This window comes from Trichomycterus rosablanca, chromosome 1 (genome assembly GCF_030014385.1).
Source record: "Trichomycterus rosablanca isolate fTriRos1 chromosome 1, fTriRos1.hap1, whole genome shotgun sequence".
Classification (NCBI taxonomy): Eukaryota; Metazoa; Chordata; class Actinopteri; order Siluriformes; family Trichomycteridae; genus Trichomycterus; species Trichomycterus rosablanca.
In genome coordinates, this window is record NC_085988.1 from 37752945 (window position 1) to 37774765 (window position 21821).

General features: G+C 38.0%; 1 protein-coding gene across 2 annotated transcripts in view; it reads left to right on the forward strand.

Moving 5' to 3' along the window:
• The first annotated feature begins 333 nt into the window (after nt 1–333).
• wasla (WASP like actin nucleation promoting factor a) overlaps nt 334–21821 on the forward strand; it is a 39924-nt gene continuing 18436 nt past the window's right edge. For both annotated transcript variants that reach the window (XM_062992305.1, XM_062992311.1), the window contains exons 1-4: nt 334–727; nt 14263–14397; nt 14559–14645; nt 16170–16266. In XM_062992305.1, the coding sequence (XP_062848375.1) occupies nt 623–727; nt 14263–14397; nt 14559–14645; nt 16170–16266 (424 nt within the window). In that variant the 5' untranslated portion in view covers nt 334–622. The remainder of the gene's footprint in view (nt 728–14262; nt 14398–14558; nt 14646–16169; nt 16267–21821) is intronic.

The following is a 21821-nucleotide window of genomic DNA, read 5'->3' on the forward strand; positions in this document are numbered from 1 at the left end:
GTCGTCACGGTACCCTACCCTCCACCTTTGTTCAGACTCCGCCCATCCCGAACTCATCCGTCCGCATACTGCAGAATGCACGGGAAAACAGGAATAAACCATTCATACAGGAGGGGTAGAGCAACAAATAAAACACATTGGCTTAAATGTCATTGTATATTTCACCTAAAACAAGACGTTTTAGGTGAAATTTGACGTAAATTGTTCATTGTTTTTGTTGTATAAGTGTGCTGAAGGCAGTCTTTTTGTATATAAAAATAACATTCCAATGGAATGGTTGAATCCCCCCCTCTTTCGTGAGCGCGTCATGGGTTCATCCAGCGAGCTGCCATGTTGGATTGAGGGATCGTTGTTGCTGTGGGAGTTCGGGATGAAAGTTTATGTTTGGCAGTTTATCGCGTGTTGAAACGATCAAACTTGTTGTTTATCGGCGAAATTCTGTGATTTGTTTGTGAACGGCGCGAGGTGTAAGAAACACAAGCTCCAAGTCGGGTGTTTTGCGGAATGCAGTTCCAGGATGGGCCGAGTGCAGGCCATGGTGATCACTGATCGCTTCGATTTTTACAGCAAACAGATTTAAGATTTGAAGCGTTTGGACTGATCGAGCTCGTGTTTTATCAACATGAGTGGACAGCCTCCTCAGAGGAAACCGCCTAATGTGGGCTCTTTGCTCCTCACCCCGCAGGAGAACGATTGTCTCTTCAACTACCTTGGCAGGAAATGCATCGTAAGTTGTGCATACTCTCTCCACCTCACTTTCTCAAGTTCTGTGAGCCTGTTCTTTATGGTCGTGTTTTCATTCTCATGGCTGTGTAGTGAATGATGGCTTTATTGCGTTTTTTTCCAAACTGCTTTTGCTGGTTAGGTCTGGATTGACATGAGGAATGCAGTGTTCCTCGATCGGGCTGCTTGCCTGGTCACTTGACGTGACCTGCACTAATGCAGGAACAGGAGTGTCACTGCTCTAGATCTGCAGGCGAATTCTTCCTGCTGCATTGATTACATATCGAGTTGAAGTATAACAGATCATCAGATTGTAGACTGGTTATTTCCTTCTACATTGTAGGCCTGATTCCGGTTTGTTTACCACAGGCACTGGGAGATCATGTGGAGAAATACACACCACTAACACTCATAGTGTTGAATTAACACAAGGCTGCAGGTGTAGTACACACAGTCAAAGTCAGTAGTTTAATTATACTAGTGATTAGATTTTTAGCAACTGTTCCTTTTCTCTATCTAAATACTGTTTTGTCTTTGAGTTTTTAGAGGGATTTATGAAAAGCTCTGTAATGTCTTTTAACTGTGTCTTGTCCTCTTAATTTGCCCATAGCCATTATAATCTACCATAGCGGTTATTTATCTGTGCCCATATAAACAGGGACAGTTTGGCGATAGATACATAGATAGATAGATAGATAGATAGATAGATAGATAGATACATAGATACATAGATAGATAGATAGATAGATAGATACATAGATACATAGATAGATAGATAGATAGATAGATACATAGATACATAGATAGATAGATACTTTATTGATCCCGAAGGAAATTAAAGCCCCAGTAGCATAATACAAAAAATAATTAACAGTACAAAAGCAAACAGAAAAACTAGAACTAAGTATTTCTTGTAATTTACATATAATAAATAACTGGTAACTGTAATAATGCATGAGGTATAGTTTTAGTTTAAAGATTGAATAGTAAATAAATTATTAAATAGTAAAGTGACATGTGACAATATTGCACAATGAGGCCAATATAGCCATATATATATATATATATATATATATATATATATATATATATATATATGTGTGTGTGTGTGTGTGTGTGTGTGTGTGTGTGTGTGTGTGTGTGTGTGTGTGTGTGTGTGTGTGCACACTAAAAACAAAAATAAAGTGATATGCATCTGCCAGGTTTGGGTAGAAAACCCACAATGTGTCTGGATGGTAAAACATAATCCAAAAACACCAAGAATGGAATCCGACAAATTAAAAGCTGCCTAAACATGGGTGACACTGTTTACAGTCAAGTGAGGTTTACTTGGTTACATATTAGAGGGGCGGCACGGTGGCTAAGTGGGTAGCATTGTCGCCTCACAGCAAGAAGGTCCTGGGTTCGATCCCCAGGTCGGGCGGTCCCGGTCCTTTCTGTGTGGAGTTTGCATGTTCTCCCCATGTCTGCGTGGGTTTACTCCAGGTGCTCCGGTTTCCTCCCACAGTCCAAAGTTCAAGTGAGGTGAATTGGAGACACTAAATTGTCCATGACTGTGTTCGATATAACCTTGTGAACTGATGAACCTTGTGTAATGAGTAACTACTGTTCCTGTCATGAATGTAACCAAAATGTAAAACATGACATTAAAATCCCAACAAACAAACAAACAAACATATTAGAGAATGGTGTGCAAAAAAGAACCATTTGTTTCCATGTAAACTAATAAGTGCTGACATATTCTGTTTGCTAATTTATGTAAACCCCACCATAAACCTATGGAAAAACTAGAGTAAAAATAGAGTAACTTAATTGTATTTTGTACATATAAGCACATTTATAATTAATGCCTGCAACACAGTCAGTTGTGACAGGCATGTTGTAGCACTGTGTTCCATCAGTTGTAGCACTGTGTTCCATCAGCTTTCCTATTAATGACAATTTTTTAATGGTTTGGAAACTGAGGACACTAAATGTTGGAGTTTTGCAGGTACAGTTTCTGTTGCTTCTTGCTTGATTAGAGACTAAAGTTGCTCAACAGTTTGTGGTTGCCGTCATCTGATTCACTTCATGCACTGCAGGCAGGCCAGTCAAGCACACACACTGTGACTCTGAAGCCATGCTGTTGTAGAGCATATAGAATAACCTTGGCACAGACTTTGCCTCCACGTTAAAGGTACTTTCACACATATGAAAGTCACCCATGCTGTGGCCACTGATGCACCCCCATATTATTATGACAGTTGTTGGCTTTTGTAGTTGTGAGCCACACCCCATCATTGCTTGTACAGACTGAGCTTTTAGTGGATCCTTCTTTTATATTATGACTCCCTGACCTGTTACCAGTTCACCTGCTTATTGTTGAATATTTCAAAACACTGTACCTTCAGTGTTCTATTAACATTTTACCCTTATTTTGCCTCTGTTCCAACTTTTTGTATCAAGTTGAAGACATCGAATTGTAAATAGGTTTTTATTAATACAGTAATCAGCAAAAGCATTGAAAATCTTTTACTTTTTGTGTTTGTACGATTTATTCTCAAAATCAAAATATTATGATTTTATTCTTGAAATGGAAATATTACTAATTTATTATCAAAATATAATGACCTTATTCCCAAAATCGAAATATTATGGTATTCTCAAGGTCAAATATATATATATTTAAACAGTGGCTGTAAATGCAAAATAAGTTTACTCTGATTGTTGTGAAGTACATGAAGTGTAGAAGTCATTGTGTTGTGTATGTCAGCTCTGCTTACAGCCGAATTCAGAAATTTTAATTCAAACAGGAAAACTTGTTATGCATTTTTATTATCTCAATGATGAACAATTGATCTATTACACATTAAATGATGTGAATATTTTGCATCATGTCCTAGTATGAAGGTAAATAACTAAACTAATGATATGAAGTTTTAAAATACAACAGTGCTGGGCTGGTGGTGCAACGGTCAATCACGCTAGCCCACCAGTACTGACATGTTTAGCTTGTGAGTTCGAACCTCAGCCCTGCTGACAGCTAGTCAAGTGCCTACATGGACAATGATTGGCTGGTCCGTGGGAGGGAGGCTGTAGGGATTCCTCATAATCGCAACTGCGACCTCTGCCTGCTGATCGACGGCACCCCAACATAGACTGGTATAATGGAGATTGGTGTGTGACTCTGAATGCGTAGTACGGATCCTCATATAAACCCACCTCAAGTCGGTGAAAAGAAGCTGTAACCAATAACCAACAAGCTCAAGGTGTCCAATTAAAATGTAAACACCAGTTTCATAACAACTTTATGCTTAATTAAATAAAAACAGTTTAACAACGGTTAAGATGGCACAAATTGCATAATTGGATATGCAGGGAGGAAAGTTGGGGGGGGATGCATAAAAAATACAGACTGCATTTTTATTTTTTTTTATTAGTGTGCTTAATTAGCACTTGGAAAGAACTCTTCGCTACAAACTGTATAAAATTACATTTTGAATGTTTAACTGGTTCTGCTCACAGTGTTCATCTTACTGCTTTACATTATTCACACATTCACTACTACACTATTTTAATTAGTGTAGCTTAAGTGACTGGGTGATGTGAAGTGATGATTTTACATTTTGATTGGTCGCTATTAGCTTGTAGGTTATCATTAACCATCAGCCAGTGTAGTTGGTTATCAGCTAAAAGAAACTGGCAAAGTTTGTATCTCTACTTTAGAATGAATTTAGAATATCAAAACATGATTTTGATAAGACAACTAGAAATCAAAATTGCAATGTATGAAATAATGAAAAGAAATATTTACTAGTAATACAATGTAATTAAATTGATTTCTCTGACAGGCAGTATGCTAAAATTAACTTTTGAAAGTACTTATGTAAATATATATATATGTTTTTTATATTAACTTTTTCCTTCAGTAGTTATTTTCGTTTATAGCCACACATTGTCCTTTAGTGTAAAAGCTTGTGGCCCATTTGTCCATATGCTGTATGAACAGTTTCCCCTCATTCAGCTTTGCTATACAGTTACATTTTATACCAACACGCTGCTTAAGCGAAGCCTGTTGGAAATGTTCCGAGGCCGTCGGGCACTCTTGGGACTAATAGGCCTAGTTGGGATTTTAACTATTTCCTGCGGTTGTGTCCCAGGCAGCAGTAAATCGCTTGCAGGGAAGGAAGCATTAACCAGTTGCACTTCATTTTTCTCACTCTTAGCTGGACGAACAGGAACAGGTAAGGCATTGTGCTCATGCCTGTAGCTCACCACGTTTGTTGAGGGAGGGCATTACATTCCAGAGTGGTATCCGCCAAGGTTTTAAACTTGTTAGAGCTGTAAAAGGTTTAGCATATACACTATCAGCAACTGTGTGCTGAGTCAAGGTTGCTTGGTTGACTGCAAATATTTGGATAGTGTAAAGTAGAAAACTTTAAATTATATAGGCAATGTAGAATGTATTTTACTTCCCATTAAAGAAAATGACTGTTATCAGAGTTGAATATAACTTAAGGCATGAAGTTGAAGTGCCAGCATAGAGGGATGAAACACATGCTACCTCTCTAATCGTGCTGTGAGATTTAAATACATGTGCCTTATTGCAAATTCTGGCTTGTGTATCTATATTGCTACAGGCAAGAAGGTGACGCTTTGCTTTGTAAACACGTAAAAGTTGCCAAATAACCAATCACAAAAGGTTTAGTGTGTGGTTCTGCCATACTAAGTACAATGTTTGTTAATTTCAGGAATTCTAATGATCTAGGAAATATAAAGGTCATTTAATTTTATTCTAATTAGAGTTGTGGCAGGTCTGGTTCTACCGCAGAACACTGGGCAAAAGGCAGAAATAAACTGGACAGGACACCAGTCCATCGGGGGACTTTATCCATCCCCCACTAACACGTAGCCAGTATTGTCTGTGTAGATGCCTGGCCGGTCAATAGCACTACTGAGATTCTAACCCAGATGTCAGTAATTGTGACCTAAAAGACTGATGTGCCAGCCATGCTCTAATGTAAACAGTTTTAGTATAAATCATGCCTACAACCTTAAATCATGATTATTTTGCTCAATATTAAAGTATTATTTAAAACTGGTATTTAGCATTTTTAGAATAAAATTATTTTATTGCATAATTATCTTTAAATACTGTGCTTAATAGAATACAATGCATGTTAAATCTTTATATCTACCACTCCTTAAAGTGACATTGACTGTCTAGCTTGTAAATGCGAAGTATTTAGGGCTAAATTGTATTATATTAGGTATAAATAAATATTAAATCTAATTAGTTTTTGCAGGCCGTATGAATTAATTAGCCATAGTAGTAATAAGCCAACTTAAGCTCATGAGTATTCATTTACTTATTTATTCATTGTTACAAATGCCAAGTTTTTTAGATGTAACTGCAGTAATATAATATTAATCTGAACTGTTTCGAATGTTGTTGTTTAATTCAGTGTTCTAACATTTACACTGAGCTAAATTAAATGCAAACTTAGGCAAATATAGTACTTTCTAGACACCTCTGGATGTACTCTTCTAACAGCTCATGCAAAATGTGTGTAAACCATTCAGCTTAGGACACCACACAGATGTGAAATTGAAACAGTCCAGTAAAGTGTGCACTTGTTATTGATTTGGGGGCTACACATCTACATATTAAGAACCTGCAAGCAACTGTTTGGTGAACATTTTGACTAATACTGTTGTTCTGTTAACTTAGATGCCGTTCTGTGATGAAATACGTTAATTCAGTCTGATTCATGTGTTGTTTTTATTGGATGTTTGTGTATAAATGTAAAGGCATGGTGTGTTTGGTGTTTGTGTGTCAGTGTAGGTTTAAAGCGACAGTTAATGCTGCAGCTTTGAAGCATTTACACTTATTTGTAAGTTACTGCAGTGAGCATTTCTGTATGAGAAAAGTTCATTTACACACAGTGTTATTTCATAACTTTCACTGGTGAGTGCTGGATTACAACTGTGTGATTAACACCAGCCTGCATTAATGCAGTTGGTCAATGTGAGGTTCTCGCTTTTAAATTCATTTTGAACAGCAGACCGCTGAGTTGAAACTCACCCTCAGTGTGCATGTGCCAGTTTCCCTCTGAGAGAGTAAGCTGCCGTTTTAAGCCGAGCATGCACTATTGTTATTTAAATTATGAATGGCCGAACTATTACGGATTTTGCATGACTGAAAATGATTCTACATCATGTCCCAGTATAAAGGTAAAACTCTGTTTACCATCTTATAATATCTACGCTAATGTTGGAAAATTTTAAATGTACCAAATACATCTTTATTCATTATGATTAGAATGTTTGTGCTTGTAATGAACTGGTTGCTGCAATCTACACTGGTTCTGCTCACGGTGTTTACATTTATCTTGCTGTTCTACATTACTACCACCTTCACTGTTGTTACGTTAATTAAGCACGAAGTTGTTATGAAACTGGTGTTTATATGTTAATTGGACACCTTGAGCGTGTTGCTTATTGGTTATCCATTGGCTGGTTATTGCTTAAAAGAAATTGGAAAAAAAATGCATCCATAATCTACACAGTTGTATTTAACATGGCAGTTGAATCATCCTTCCCTAGAGAATCTGGCAGCTAGATTAGCATTGGTTATATGGCGATTTCTTTACTTTCTTTACTTTCTTCTCGACTAGTAACTATAAGCATTCAAAATACTGAAACACCAAGCAGGGCTAGGCTATTTTACAACTCACTGTTGTATTAGGTTATGTAATAATGAGTCAATAAAGAACAAAACATCAGAGAAGAGGTGCTGGTATCACATACATGCTGTGTCACAAATTTCATGCTATTTAAATTGATAGTTTGCTAAAATTACAGTGGGGCCAAAAAGTATTTAGTCAGCCACTGATCGTGCAAGTTCTCCTACTTAGAAAGATGAGAGAGGTCTGTAATTTTCATCATAGGTACACTTCAACTATGAGAGACAAAATGAGAAAAAAAACCCAGGAAATCACATTGTAGGATTTTTAAAGAATTTATTTGTAAATTATGGTGGAAAATAAGTATTTGATCAATAACAAAAGTTCAACTCAATACTTTGTAACATAACCTTTGTTGGCAATGACAGAGGTCAAACGTTTCCTGTAAGTCTTCACCAGGTTTGCACACACTGTAGCTGGTATTTTGGCCCATTCCTCCATGCAGATCTCCTCTAGAGCAGTGATGTTTTGGGGCTGTCGCTGGGCAACACGGACTTTCAACTCCCTCCACAAATTTTCTATGAGGTTGAGGTCTGGAGACTGGCTAGGCCACTGCAGGACCTTGAAATGCTTTTTACGGAGCCACTCCTTCGTTGCCCGAGCGGTGTGTTTGGGATCATTGTCATGCTGGAAGACCCAGCCACGTTCCATCTTCAATGCTCTCACTGATGGAAAATCTCACGATACATGGCCCCGTTCATTCTTCCCTTAACACGGATCAGTCGTCCTGTCCCCTTTGCAGAAAAACAGCCCCAAAGCATGATGTTTCCACCCCCATGCTTCACAGTAGGTATGGTGTTCTTGGGATGCAACTCAGCATTCTTCTTCCTCCAAACACGACGAGTTGAGTTTTTACCAAAAAGTTCCATTTTGGTTTCATCTGACCACATGATATTCTCCCAATCCTCTTCTGGATCATCCATATGCTCTCTGGCAAACATCAGACGGGCCTGGACATGTACTGGCTTAAGCAGGGGGACACGCCTGGCACTGCAGGATTTGAGTCCCTCTCTGCGTAGTGTGTTACTGATGGTAGCCTTTGTTACTTTGGTCCCAGCTCTCTGCAGGTCATTCATCAGGTCCCTCCGTGTAGTTCTGGGATTTTTGCTCACTGTTCTCATGATCATTTTGACCCCACGGGATGAGATCTTGCGTGGGGCCCCAGATCGAGGGAGATTATCAATGGTCTTGTATGTCTTCCATTTTCTTACAATTGCTCCCACAGTTGATTTATTCACACCAACCTGCTTGCCTATTGTAGATTCACTCTTCCCAGCCTGGTGCAGGTCTACAGTTTTCTTCCTGGTGTCCTTCGACAGCTCTTTGGTCTTGGCCATGGTTGAGTTTGGAGTCTGACTGTTTGAGGCTGTGGACAGGTGTCTTTTATACAGATAACGAGGTCAAACAGGTGCCATTAATACAGGTAACGAGTGGAGGACAGAAGAGCTTCTTAAAGAAGAAGTTACAGGCCTGTGAGAGCCAGAAATCTTGCTTGTTTGTGGGTGACCAAATACTTATTTTCCACCATAATTTACAAATAAATTCTTTAAAAATCCTACAATGTGATTTCCTGGATTTTTTTTTCTCATTTTGTCTCTCATAGTTGAAGTGTACCTATGATGAAAATTACAGACCTCTCTCATCTTTCTAAGTAGGAGAACCTGCACAATCAGTGGCTGACTAAATACTTTTTGGCCCCACTGTACATGTGGTGTACAAAGTAAGCATACTCCACCTAAGATTGCAGGAATTGTATGATTGAAGTCATAAAATACTGAATGGCACTTATTTTACACTTTTTTAAATATTAAAGACTTAAACTGGGAATATTGCATCACCTGATTGTTCACAGTACATAAGCACGTATTATGGGTTTGCGTCAAGTTGTGGCAATTTTTGTAATTGTACAGCCCATTATGGAACAATAAGTTAGGCTTATTTGCCATATATGCTTCTCTCCCCAGCCTATGTAGATATCTTGTCCTTGCAGGATGAGACTAAAGAGGCAATTGACAGTACAAGAGCAATGTTCACTCAGGAAGTGCGGCCAGAGGACGAGGCCATAAAGTAGGCTTTCATACACGACAGCGGGGCTCATTTTCAGCAGCCATGGCTCCATTCATTACTGTGTTCTGACCCGGCACCCAAATCTGCATTCAGGGAGTGGATCAGGTCCAAATCACACAATGGAGTGTGGGAGATAAAGGGGGGCAGGAGGGAGGAAGAGAAGGCGGAGAGAGGTCCAAACAGGGCAGGCTGTGCAGAGTCAGCAGTCTTTGTGGACAGGAAGTGAAAAGAAGGTTTTTTTTTTTTTTTTTTTTTTTTTGCTTGAATGGAATCCTGATCTCTGATCAGTTTTCCATGTTCACCCAAGTTTGCACTTTTAATGAAGTCATGCTGCTTTCTGACTCAAAACAGCAGTTTAAGTTGAATTATGTTCATCTTTTTGATTTATTTAAATTTCGCTAGTACACCAGAGCTGAGATTCTGAACACCTTGGTTCGACTCTCGGCTCTGCTACCAGTAGGCTGGGCGCCATCTAGCTGGCACAATTGGCAGTGCCTGCTGCAGACACAAATTGGCCACTGTGTCTGCTGGGTGGTGAAATGACTGGACTAAGTGGGTGGGGTTTTCAAATGCTGTGCAAGGACCCTGGTTAGCGAATAGAGGCGTCTGTGCAGAAGCACAGGTGTAAAAAAAGGGGTCCGCCAGGATGCGTAGGAGGGCACGTGAGCAGCAATTTACCCTCCTCGAACACAATCGGGGATCCACAGCAGTGGAACACAAATTGACTACACTAAATTGGAAGGAAAAGGGAGAAAACGCATAAATAATTAGAAAAAAATTACAGAAAAATACACTATATTGCCAAAAGTATTCACTCACCCATTTCCATGGCCGAGCAGCTGCATCCAAACCTTACCCCACCAAGCACAATGCAAAGTGTCGGATGCAGTGGTGTAAAGCACACCCCCACTGGACTCTAGAGCAGTGGAGACGTGTTCTCTGGAGTGATAATTCACGCTTCTCCGTCTGGGTTTGCCGGTTGCCAGGAGAACAGTACTTGTCTGACTGCATTGTGCCAAGTGAAAAGTTTGGTGGAGGGGGGATTATGGTGTGGGGTTGTTTTTCAGGAGTTGGGCTCGGCCCCTTAGTTCCAGTGAAAGGAACTCTTAATGCTTCAGCATACCAAGAGAGTTTGGACAATTTCATGCTCCCAACTTTGTGGAAACAGTTTGGGGATGGCCCCTTCCTGTTCCAACATGATCGTGCACCAGTGCACAAAGCAAGATCCATGTTTGGCTGACCAAACAGCCTAGGCAGTGGGGGGTGCGCTTGACACTACGCTCACAGTGCCGCTCCCAAGCCCAGGTAAAACAGGATGGATGTGCCCCAAAGCGCATCCAGCATACAGCTGTGGCAGATCAAGTATGTGGATCAGACCAGTTTGCTGTGGCGACCCTTCGATATGAGTGCAGCCGGATAAAAAGTAGTACTCATAGTGTACGTTTCCCAAAGGCTAGTTTCAGTTTCCATTAAAAAGCCACCTTCAAGAAAGGGAAAGAAACTGAAAATGGGCTTATATAGAAAAAATAAATACAACCATAAGGAGTGAGTAATTTTCATCTTTTTAAACTTGATGTATCAGGCTACAAATCACACAAAGGAGATCTGCTGTATTTTAAATACCACACTGTTTGAGACACAGCACTAAAGCTCTGTTTGTGCTGGTTTTATATCCAAATAATTAATTCTAAGTTATTGCATGTACCCCAAAAACAGTGCCATTATTTTTGATGATCTGGTGGACTGTTCAGTTTGCATCCTTTCTATGAAGTTTTGACTGTTCTTTTATTTTACATTTTCACACTCGCATTATGCATCTTGCATATTCATAATGAATACTTTCTATTTCTTTATATATCTTTTCTTAATGATGTCTGATAAATTGTGTGTAAATTGTGTGAAAGCCCTGATTGGTATGCAGGCGGTTGAGTAGTGTAGTGTGTACTGTACAGTGTTCCTCAGAGTCATGTAACATGCTCTGGATTTTGTAAAATCTGTTAGGCCTTAGCATTCGAACAGAAGCAGGCCAAATCGGTTTAAACCTGCTGAACTTCCTATTTTCAACAGTTCTCTCCAAATAACTTCTAGGCTCATCTGTTTTGGATTTCTGGAAGCCACCAAGCTGCTTGGGATGTTTTCTTTAGTCAGAATATTCTAATGCTGACAGTGCATTTTTCGAGCATGAGGAGGAAGCAGTTTTCCCTGTCTGAGGTGTTACTGACGTGGCAGTTTGGTGCCTGGCTTAAATTACTTTCCTGTTTAATCTGTCCTTGTCAGCTGCCTTTTTTAATTGGAGTTTTGCATGCATTTAACAGAGCCATTTTACATGTTCTTCCCCTGTTAAATCTCCTTACGACAAAGTTTTTATGCACTTAGTATCACTTTGACACCATTTTGTATGGATTTTAGTGCACTTGCTATCACGTTGACATCATATTGTATGTGTTGCAAGCACACTTACCTATGGAAAGTATTTAATCTTCTAACAGATCTAGTCTCTGCTCCTTTTTACTGTACCAAGAAGTTGGCCTATTTTGTTTTTTCATTGGCTGGCCCTATCTAAGAGTTTCTTCTAATTGTTCTATGTTTGTAATCAAGTTTTAAGTAGTTTTAGGTAGTTAATTAGGTAATACTAATCAGTTAACTAATTCACTATCTGTCCTTTTCATACTATTTTGGGCGGCACGGTGGCTAAGTGGGTAGCACTGTCGCCTCACAGCAAGAAGGTCCTGGGTTCGATCCCCAGGTGGGGCGGACCGGGTCCTTTCTGTGTGGAGTTTGCATGTTCTCCCCGTGTCTACGTGGGTTTCCTCCGGGTGCTCCGGTTTCCTCCCACAGTCCAAAGACATGCAAGTGAGGTGAATTGGAGACACTAAATTGTCCATGACTGTGTTTGATATAACCTTGTGAACTGATGAATCTTGTGTGTAATGAGTAACTACCGTTCCTGTCATGAATGTAACCAAAGTGTAAAACATGACGTTAAAATCCTAATAAACAAACAAAATCATACTATTTTCCTTTAAATCTAAATTTCCCCATATGGTAGTTGTTTTTATTCCCTAGTGACCTGTAACATACCTAAGTACTCCTTGCTAAATGTGGTTACCCTTCTTAGCTGGGGACTATGTGATTTGTCGAATGCAGTCATAAAGAACTCACCACTGGAGGTAGTAAGCGACATAGGGTGGCACGGTGGCTAAGTGGGTAGCACTGTCGCCTTACAGCAAGAAGGTTTAATTTCCAGGTGGGGCAGTCCAGGTCCCAAGTGTGCAAAACATGACGTTAAAATCCAAAATAAACAAAATATAAGCGACATATTGAAAACCCAGCTGCAATGTTTATGTGGTGGGGTGGACACCATCACCAAAAAGGGGTTAAAGCAAATGACAACAGTGGCTGTGGGACAAACTGGAAAACTGTCCTGTTGTTGCTGTTATTTGCTCTCAGTGTCTGATGGCGAATGTTATCACACCCTCACCCTCAGCAAACCCCTTCTATTTTCATGAATTCCCATTGGAATGGACAGTATCACATTATGTATGGATAGTTCTGTATTTGGATGCAAACAGCCTGATAGTGTAGGGTACAATGCAATAGAAAAGGAGCATTTATCAAAAATTTGACACTGCTCCTAATTATTCAGTTTGTGGTAGCCATATCCATTGTTTTAGATAGATAGATAGATAGATAGATAGATAGATAGATAGATAGATAGATAGATAGATAGATAGATAGATAGATAGATAGATAGATAGATAGATAGATAGATAGATAGATAGATAGATAGATAGATAGATAGATAGATAGATAGATCACTTTATTAATCCCAGAGGGAAATTCAAGTATTACAACAGTTCAAGGTACAATAGAAAAAGTATTAAGTAAATAAAAGACTCAGTTAAAAATTATTAATTAAATAGGCTAAAGGTGCATAGGAAATATTAAGTAAGTATTGCAGTACAATGTTGGAAGGAATAAATATATATGCAATATGTAATATAATAGAAAAATTAGTGTCTTGGCGTTAAATATCCAGAGATGTGCAATGACATAAGCAGAGTGACATATCATGCTTTTTGGGTCTGTCCTGATAGGACAAATATGGATGAAATCAACTATCCACATCCAACATTGTGGCAGCTGTTTGGGGAAGTCTATTTCCTGTTTAAGCATGACTCTGCCCCATGCACAAAGTGAGATCCATAAAGAGATGGTTTAATGACTTTGATGTGGAGGAGCTCAAGTGGCCTTCACAGAGCCCTAACCTGAACCCCACTGGTTAATTGGAACATTTATTGTGAGCCAAGCCCTCTCATGCAACATATGCGTCTGATCTTACAGATGGTTCTTCGACAGACACACTCCAAAATCTTGTGGAAAAAGACTGTAAGCTGTTATTGCCCCAAAGGGGTGGCCCATCAATATTAATGACTATGCTTTTGAATGGTTGCAATCAACCCCATGCAAATGAGCTTTTAATTACTTTTCAAAAACAGTTAATAGTTTGCAGATTTTGCCAATAAACCTTATTTGTTAGCAGGGGAATACAATAAATGCAATGTTCCTTCATACCTATAAATTTCAAGATTGTTGTTTATAAAGAAAAAAGCAGGGGACAACAAAGCTACAGACTGGCGGATTGACTCTTCAACAGCGATAGTACACAACTTTAAGATTCAACAGTACATAAACAATACCTTATAAGGAATTTAATAGAAATTTTTGTCTGGTTTTGTCTCGGCAGTCTTTGTGTTCAGCAGTGGTGCAGGTATATACAGCAGACAGGGGCCCATCCTGGACCAAAAGATGCTGTGGTGTGGCTTGCTTGGTAAAAGACAACCCTCAGAGGTCTTATTACATCCGTGTGTTCGATATCAAGGTGAGTCAGCTGCAGATATTTTGCATGAGCATTGTGTCTGGTGGGGACTTGATATTCTAAAATAATAAATAAATGGATATAACATGCATGATTAGAAATACACAGCTTTATTGTTTCTACCATTCAGTACTTCTCACCTGATCTTGCTTTCTTTTTTGCAGGATGGAAAAACTAAGTTTGAGCAGGAGCTCTACAACAATTTTTCAAGCAATAGTTCAAGACCCTACTTTATTGCATTTGCAGGGGATGTAAGTATTGGTTTTTTTTATATTGTACTAATATTCTGTGAAGTGTTTGAATATTTCAGTTTCCACATGGTTCCATCTGTGAAGATTTTTTGTTTATTGTGGTAAGGTGTACTTCCCTTTTAACATAGCAAGACAATTTTGTAGTAAATAACTGCATTGTGATGATAGTTTAAGAACAAAGTTCTAATTCACTTCCGAGCTGCATTAATGATCATTAGCTTGAAAACACCTAAGACTTCTTCACTCATCCTGTGTTTTTCCAAACTGTAGGGATCACATTAAATATGGCAAATAGGAGGAAAATGAGTGTTGCGTGAGAAGTTAAAAAACTTAATAGGTAAACATGTTCAAAATAAATGCTACAGGACTATCTCCAAAGTTCTTGTTGTTTCTGTGACCATGGTAGCCAATATTATTTTGAAGTTTCAAGGCCTAGGACTATAGCCAACATTTGGTCGAGGCTGGAAGAGAAACATTAGCCCAAAACTGAACAGACCAAATGTTATGAATGTGTAAGAACCAAGAAAAAACAAAACATATCCAAGCAGGCCTTCAATCTTTAGGTACACCAGTTTTAAGTCGCTTTGTTTAAGTTACTGACTGCGAAAAGGCTCCATGGTATAAGACCTAGCACAACTCCTGTTCCATTAGCAAGACAAAAACACCAGGTTTATATTTACATTTGCTGCATTTAGCGGATGCTTTTATCCAAAGCGACTTACAGTACTGTTACAGTATACAGTTTGAGCAATTGAGGCTTAAGGCCTTGCTCAAGGGCCCAAGAGCAGCAACCTGCCAGTGGTGGGGCTTGAACAAGTGACTTTCACATTACTAGTCGAGTACCTTAGCTGCTAGGCTACAACTGCCCTACCCAAAGTGACAATTGTGACTAAATACTGAATATAGTTTAAGCAAGTGAGGGTTAGGGGCCTTGTTTAGGGGCCCAACAGTGGTAACTTAGCAATGGTGGGGCTTGAACCGGCAGTCTTCTGATTACTAGTCTAGTACCCTAACTGCTGAGCTACTGCTGCCCTAGATTGAACCTGAACCTGTGACAAACCGTCTTTCTGGAAGAGTTCACTTTATAGAGATGAAACAAAAGTGCCCGTCAGTGTATGAACTCGACTCGTGCAGGTGAGAAATGCATTCTGTACTGATTGTAGGGGGCGTGTGTCAGTTAAGAGGCGTCCCCAGTCGGTGGTGAGGGGTCGAATCAGTATAGAGGACGCAATCAGGGTAATTGGACACGACTAGATTAAGGGAGAAAATTGGAGAAAAAAGTGGGAAAAATAGAAAATTCTAATAATAAAAATATTGAAAATATTATGTCCCAAATATTTCTCAACCCAATAATTTTAGAACACTTGCCTATGCATTACTTTAATTTAGTAGACTTGCTGGAGCTTTAATCCCTGGGTATTTTGGAAGTCTAAATTGAATGTATTCATTTGTGAATCTTAACTCAGTATTTGCTTATTACTGTATTAAATGTGTGATCTAAATGCTGACTTCTGCTCTTTTCAGTCTTGCCAGATTGGTCTCAACTTTGCCAGTGAAGAGGAAGCAAAGCGATTCCGCGTATCCCTTAATGATCTGACGAGCAGGCGACAGAAAAGAACTGGTGAATATTTCGGCCTGTTTTTCTGCTTACCGTTTTTCCCTTTTTTTCAACTTTTCTTTCTGTGTTTTTCCTTACACTACTGATACACTAGTGATAATCACTGAAGCCTTATTCATTTACATTTACTATTTACATTATAGTTCTCTTTTACAATTTTTTTTAATTGTTTTACTAACCAAATAAATGTTAAAATTATTTAATATTATAAACTGCAACCTGTTAAATGTGTTGTACTGTGACTTTTTTTTACCAAATTGTGCCATAATTTGAATGCCCAAAGTACAACAGAAAAAGACAAAGACTACACATTCTCTATACATTCAAAGAAATCCTCACCCAAAGTAATACAGAAATAATCCTTAAATTCCTCTATACAATAAAATTAAAAGCATAAATATAAAACAAGACCAATAAAACAAGCACAAAACACCCATTCCTGCTGTGAATATCACAAATGTGAAAACATGCCATTATAAAAACAAACAAAATGTAAAATAATTTAGTGCTCATACAGTTGGTTTAGCTGGATTGCAAAGCTACAAAAACATAATTCTCTTGGTTGTTGAGTGTCTAGCTAAGTTAGCTGGAAGGTAGCATTGTTAGTATTGCCAGTGCTAATAACCTAGCAAACATAGTACTCTCTGTTTGAAGAATAAACAGTTATTTTAAGATGCTTGGCTACAGTGTAAAACTTGCTGAGTGACGTTAAAGTATGGGCCAGAGGTGGCTTGCTAACATTAAATTATGTCAACGACAATAGCTTGTTAACATATAATATTACACACAACTAATGTAGCTTGACAATGTTAAAGAATATCTTAATATTTCTATCAAAACTTCTTAAACAATGTTAAACAAAATCAACATTTGGAAATTTTGTTTAAAAAATATTAACTAGCTAACAAATCAAACAAAAATTAAGAGAATCAAAAACTTATTAACTTGCTGGTTAACATTAGAAAATATAGCTAGTTAGCTTACATTAGAGAACATTTACAACTGTAACAAGCTAGGTAGTGGATATACTCAAATAAAGCTTTATAATACAGAAAATTGTCAATGAACATTTTTTAACAAAATATAGCTAACAAAAAATAAAATAAAAGCTAGGAACAAAATCACTTGGGTAGCATTTGCCAAACAAAGCTAGTTAGCCTACATTTTCTGACAAAGCTAGCTATTAAACATTGTGTAATCTTTTATTTCTTTTTTTGTATGCTTTCCCCCCCCATTTTTCTCCCAATTTAGCACACTCAATTTTGTCTTCCGCTGCTGAGAGATACCAGATTGCATCCAAGGAGAGCACGTCGCTGTACACGCCTCTTCCGACACGTGTACAGCCCTCCTCTTCTCGGCCCTGCTTTCTGCACAGGCGTCTCTTCTGCCAATCAGGGTCCTTACACAGCGTATGAAGACCCCACCCCACACATAGTCTGGCCCCCACCCTGCAGATAAGGTGGCCAGTTAGAATCTCGGCATTGGTGTGCTAGCGGAATAGCCCGCTGCGCCACCTGGGTGCCCAAACATTGTGTAATCTATAGAAGAAGTTAGTGTTCACATTATAGAATATGCTCTAACAACATGTTTTAACCTCCTCACGATAATGCGGCTAGCTGTCATTAGGTCATTTCTCTAATCAATGCTTTTTGAGTACCAGTTAGAAAGCATGTTCAAATAAAGCTTGCTTACTAACAGTAGTGCATATTTACAATCAAGCCTAGTTAATCAAGCTGACATTTAGAGAACAGGCTTAAACAAAGGTAGATAAATAGAGGACCTCCCAAAACAAAGCTAACATGAGAGAATGAGCTCAAATATGGATAGTAAGCCGGCATTAAAAGAACTCCTAAATAACAACTACCTTTGTTTAATACAAATTAAACAATAGATCACTCAGCCGTGAGTGAGTGAGTGTGAGTGTGAGTGTGAGATTTTAGTTTTAATTGTGTGCCCTTTATCCCTTACTCTTTAAGGATATTGGTTCTTGTATAAAATGCTTTTAGTTTCCTTGTTCCTCTCTGATTGTAAACTCGGTGGTGACTGGCGTGCTCACTCTCTGCCCTCTGGCTTGTGTCCAGTACTTCCTGCTCTGTTTTGCATGCTGGGCTTTGAAGTTTGAGATGGAGTGTCTGTAAAATGGGTCCTGGTGTTTTACTGTTGTTCATCCTTCAAGCCATTTTTTCTTTTCTTCCTGTTTCAGAAGTAGCATGTAGCATAAACTGTTGTCTTTAGTGAGACTTGCATGCAGTGGTATGAAAAATGTCCACATTTCTGTAGCAAATATTTGTTTTGTTCAAACATAATCTCTAGAAAATGCTAAAAAAAAAAAAAACAAGAACTGGTGATTTGTTAATCCTCTTAAACCTTTCTTTAACTGACAAATGTACAATACGATTGACGTTTTCACTGACCAACTTAATTGTACTTTGTGTTTTGTAAATATGTTAATGTATTTTTTCCCTGCAACACACTCAGAAGTTGAAACGAAAGCATATTCACCACTACATTACGTCAACATTCCTATTAATTACAAACTGGGTACAAAAAGTGCAGTTTTGCAAGTTAAATTTCTCCCTATTCTTGTTTCATACAAGACTGCAGTTACTGAGCAGATTCTCCTGTTCATGATGCTCCATACATTTTTAATAGGAGATGGATCTGGACTGCAGGCAGGCTAGTCAATCACTTCTCAGATGGACCAAAGAAGACTCCTACAATGCCAGCAAAATATCGCCATAATGGAAGCATATGTCTGACTAAAACCCCAATGATATCAGTTTAAATGGTCCTTTTTGTTCAAATTAAAATTGGACTAATCTGACCACAGCACACATTTTTGCTGGCTTTTGGTCCATCTGAGATGAGCTCGAGCCCAGAGAACTAGGCTGCATTTCTTCATAGAATTAATGTATGAATTTCTCTTTGTGTAACAGTTTTGAGTTGTATTAAACGCTTATTGATGCAGTGTTAAGTGATGATTTTCCGAAGTGATTTCCAGCCCAACATGGATTTCTCCAGATTTCATTAATCTTTTTACAATATTATGGATGGTAGATAGTAAAAGACTTTATTTGCAATCTTGCAATAGGTATTGCTCGTGAACTGATTGACAATCCCTTCACAGCATTTGGTGAGCCACTTGTTTGCATATACTAAGCCTTTGGTGGATACTCGTTTTATACCCCTCTTAACAATTTACCTGCTTATTGTAAAATGTTTTAAAATGGTGCAACTTTAATATTCTTTAAAAAATTTACCATAATTCTGCCTCTAACCCAACTTCTTTTGAGTGTATTGCAGGCCTCATTTTTAAAATTTCATATTTAATGTTCATATTTAAAATACAATCATGCTGATCAGTCTAAACATGTCATTGTCTAAAAATGTCTTTTAATTACCTTACAAATCGCAGATTCTCGTTTTTATTTGTCCAGAAATGGGGTATGCAATAGTTTTGGTCAGTCACTATTAGCTTAGAGTGGATAATGTTAAACGAATCAAGGTTTGTTGCATCTAGAGGCAGGAAATAAAATATGGACATAACGCATTCAACACACAAAATCCTTTTTTTTTCTACACGGAGACTACAACAATACAAAAGGTCTAAATATCAACTTATCATTTTATTTTTTGTTTGTCATGCATTATTGACCAATTGTGTACTTAAAGCAAAGCATCTAGGGCTTTCTCAATTGACACAATATTGTATGAAATGCATCACAGATTATTATACCACCATTAGTGTTGGTACTATTTTTAATTCAGTATGTTTGTGGTCTGAGACACAATCTTGTCAGTGATGTGGAGAATATAAACTCCATCCAAACATGCCACAGAGCAATGCACATGACTGACAAAAGCCAAGAATGGCCATGTAAGTGCAGATAATGCACAAGCATAACACTATTAATAATGCACTAGTGTCCAACCACAACTTCCAATGCTATCTATATACTGTATGTCTTTCCTCTAAATATAGGTCATGTATAATCATTTTATTCAGCTTTTGATATAGTGTGCTCCCATAATTAACCATCTTAATTTTCTCTTTACATGTTGATCCAAAATTAGTAACTAGATATGCTTGATATTTGTTACGTTGTGTCAAAAGCAATTGCAGAGAATGTTATTTTCAGAGGGAAAGTAATTAACGTTGCAAAGTAAAGGTGTGGTGAAATATATGGCTGATCTAGCAAACATCTTGGTTTGTAAAGCATTAGATTCTGGCTGAAGAGCAAATTAAGTGATTCTTTATTTAAATAAGCCATATACTGTATCTTACCTGTTAAAATCCGGTTAGGTTGTAAGTAGGCTTTTTTCACTGCAGATATTCAAACATGTTCGACCTGCTTGTGTCCTTTACAAGAATTCTGAAACTTTCCATGTGTTAGGCTTGTTGATTTTCTTTTGTGTCTACAATACATTTAACTGAGACACATTTTAAATTTTTTAGTAGGGATATTTGGATCCAGTACCCGGTAATTTTGTGTGGTAAAACATTAAGGACAACTTGATTTTGGCTTAAAGTTGAGTAAAAACATAGTGTAACTTGGGTGGGGCCAAACTTTGCTAAAGGAAATGCTAGCTTTAGAAAAAATGAAGGGTAAGATTCGCACTGTAGTTAAGTGGTGCACTTTTATGTTGTAGAGACAATTAGTCAAATAGAAAGCCTATTTCTTAACATCCATTTTGAAAATGTGTGTTTACTAATTTTAGATCGTGTTTGCTCTTGCTATTAGGGAAACTTAGTTTTTGTTAACGGTAGATTTGATAATGTCTGAGGGTGTAGCCATGCTTAATGTCCGCACTGTTTACAGTCAAGACTTTGCTCAGACATAATATTGTTAGAATTCACAGCTGGCCCCAGGAGTGCTGTTAAAAAGATAACACAGCCTTTGTGTCCCATCAACACATTACATAGCTTCATGTCAACGAGTCTATATTTTATAAATAGAGCATGAAAAACCGAAAGTGTCTGTGATGAAGAACAGTGAATTGAATGTTAACATTGTGAGCAAAACCAGTTCAACTTTCAGAATGTAGATTTTAAATGGTAGCCAGTAGCGAACTGTTCATAAGCACTAACTAAATATGCTAAACATTAAGAAATATGTAGTCAGTGTATCCTCTTGACAACATAAGTGTAGTTATTCTACTATGATGAGTTAAAAAAATTACCTTTATGTGTGATGCAAAATATTCACATGATTTTTGTAAACAAAACATTACACAGACCTTAGAGTTTAACATGCAGTCAGACTCCATACTGACGCAAAACAGCTTCTGTTTGTGAGTTTAATGCATTATAGTTCTGACATTCATGATTTAAATAATAAAAGTGGTTTTAAAAAATTTTTAGCCATTAAAATGGCAGTGCACTTTGGCTGAAAGAAGCTGACGCCCGCACACTGAGGGCGAGTCACAAATCAGTGGTCTGAGCTCTTGAGAAATCTGTAGTTTCTCCAAGCATAATTTTTTTTCAAAATGAATTGAAATACCCTTTTAACCGACAGCATTCATTAAACAAACGACTTCTTTTGTTGGTTATTACTTTT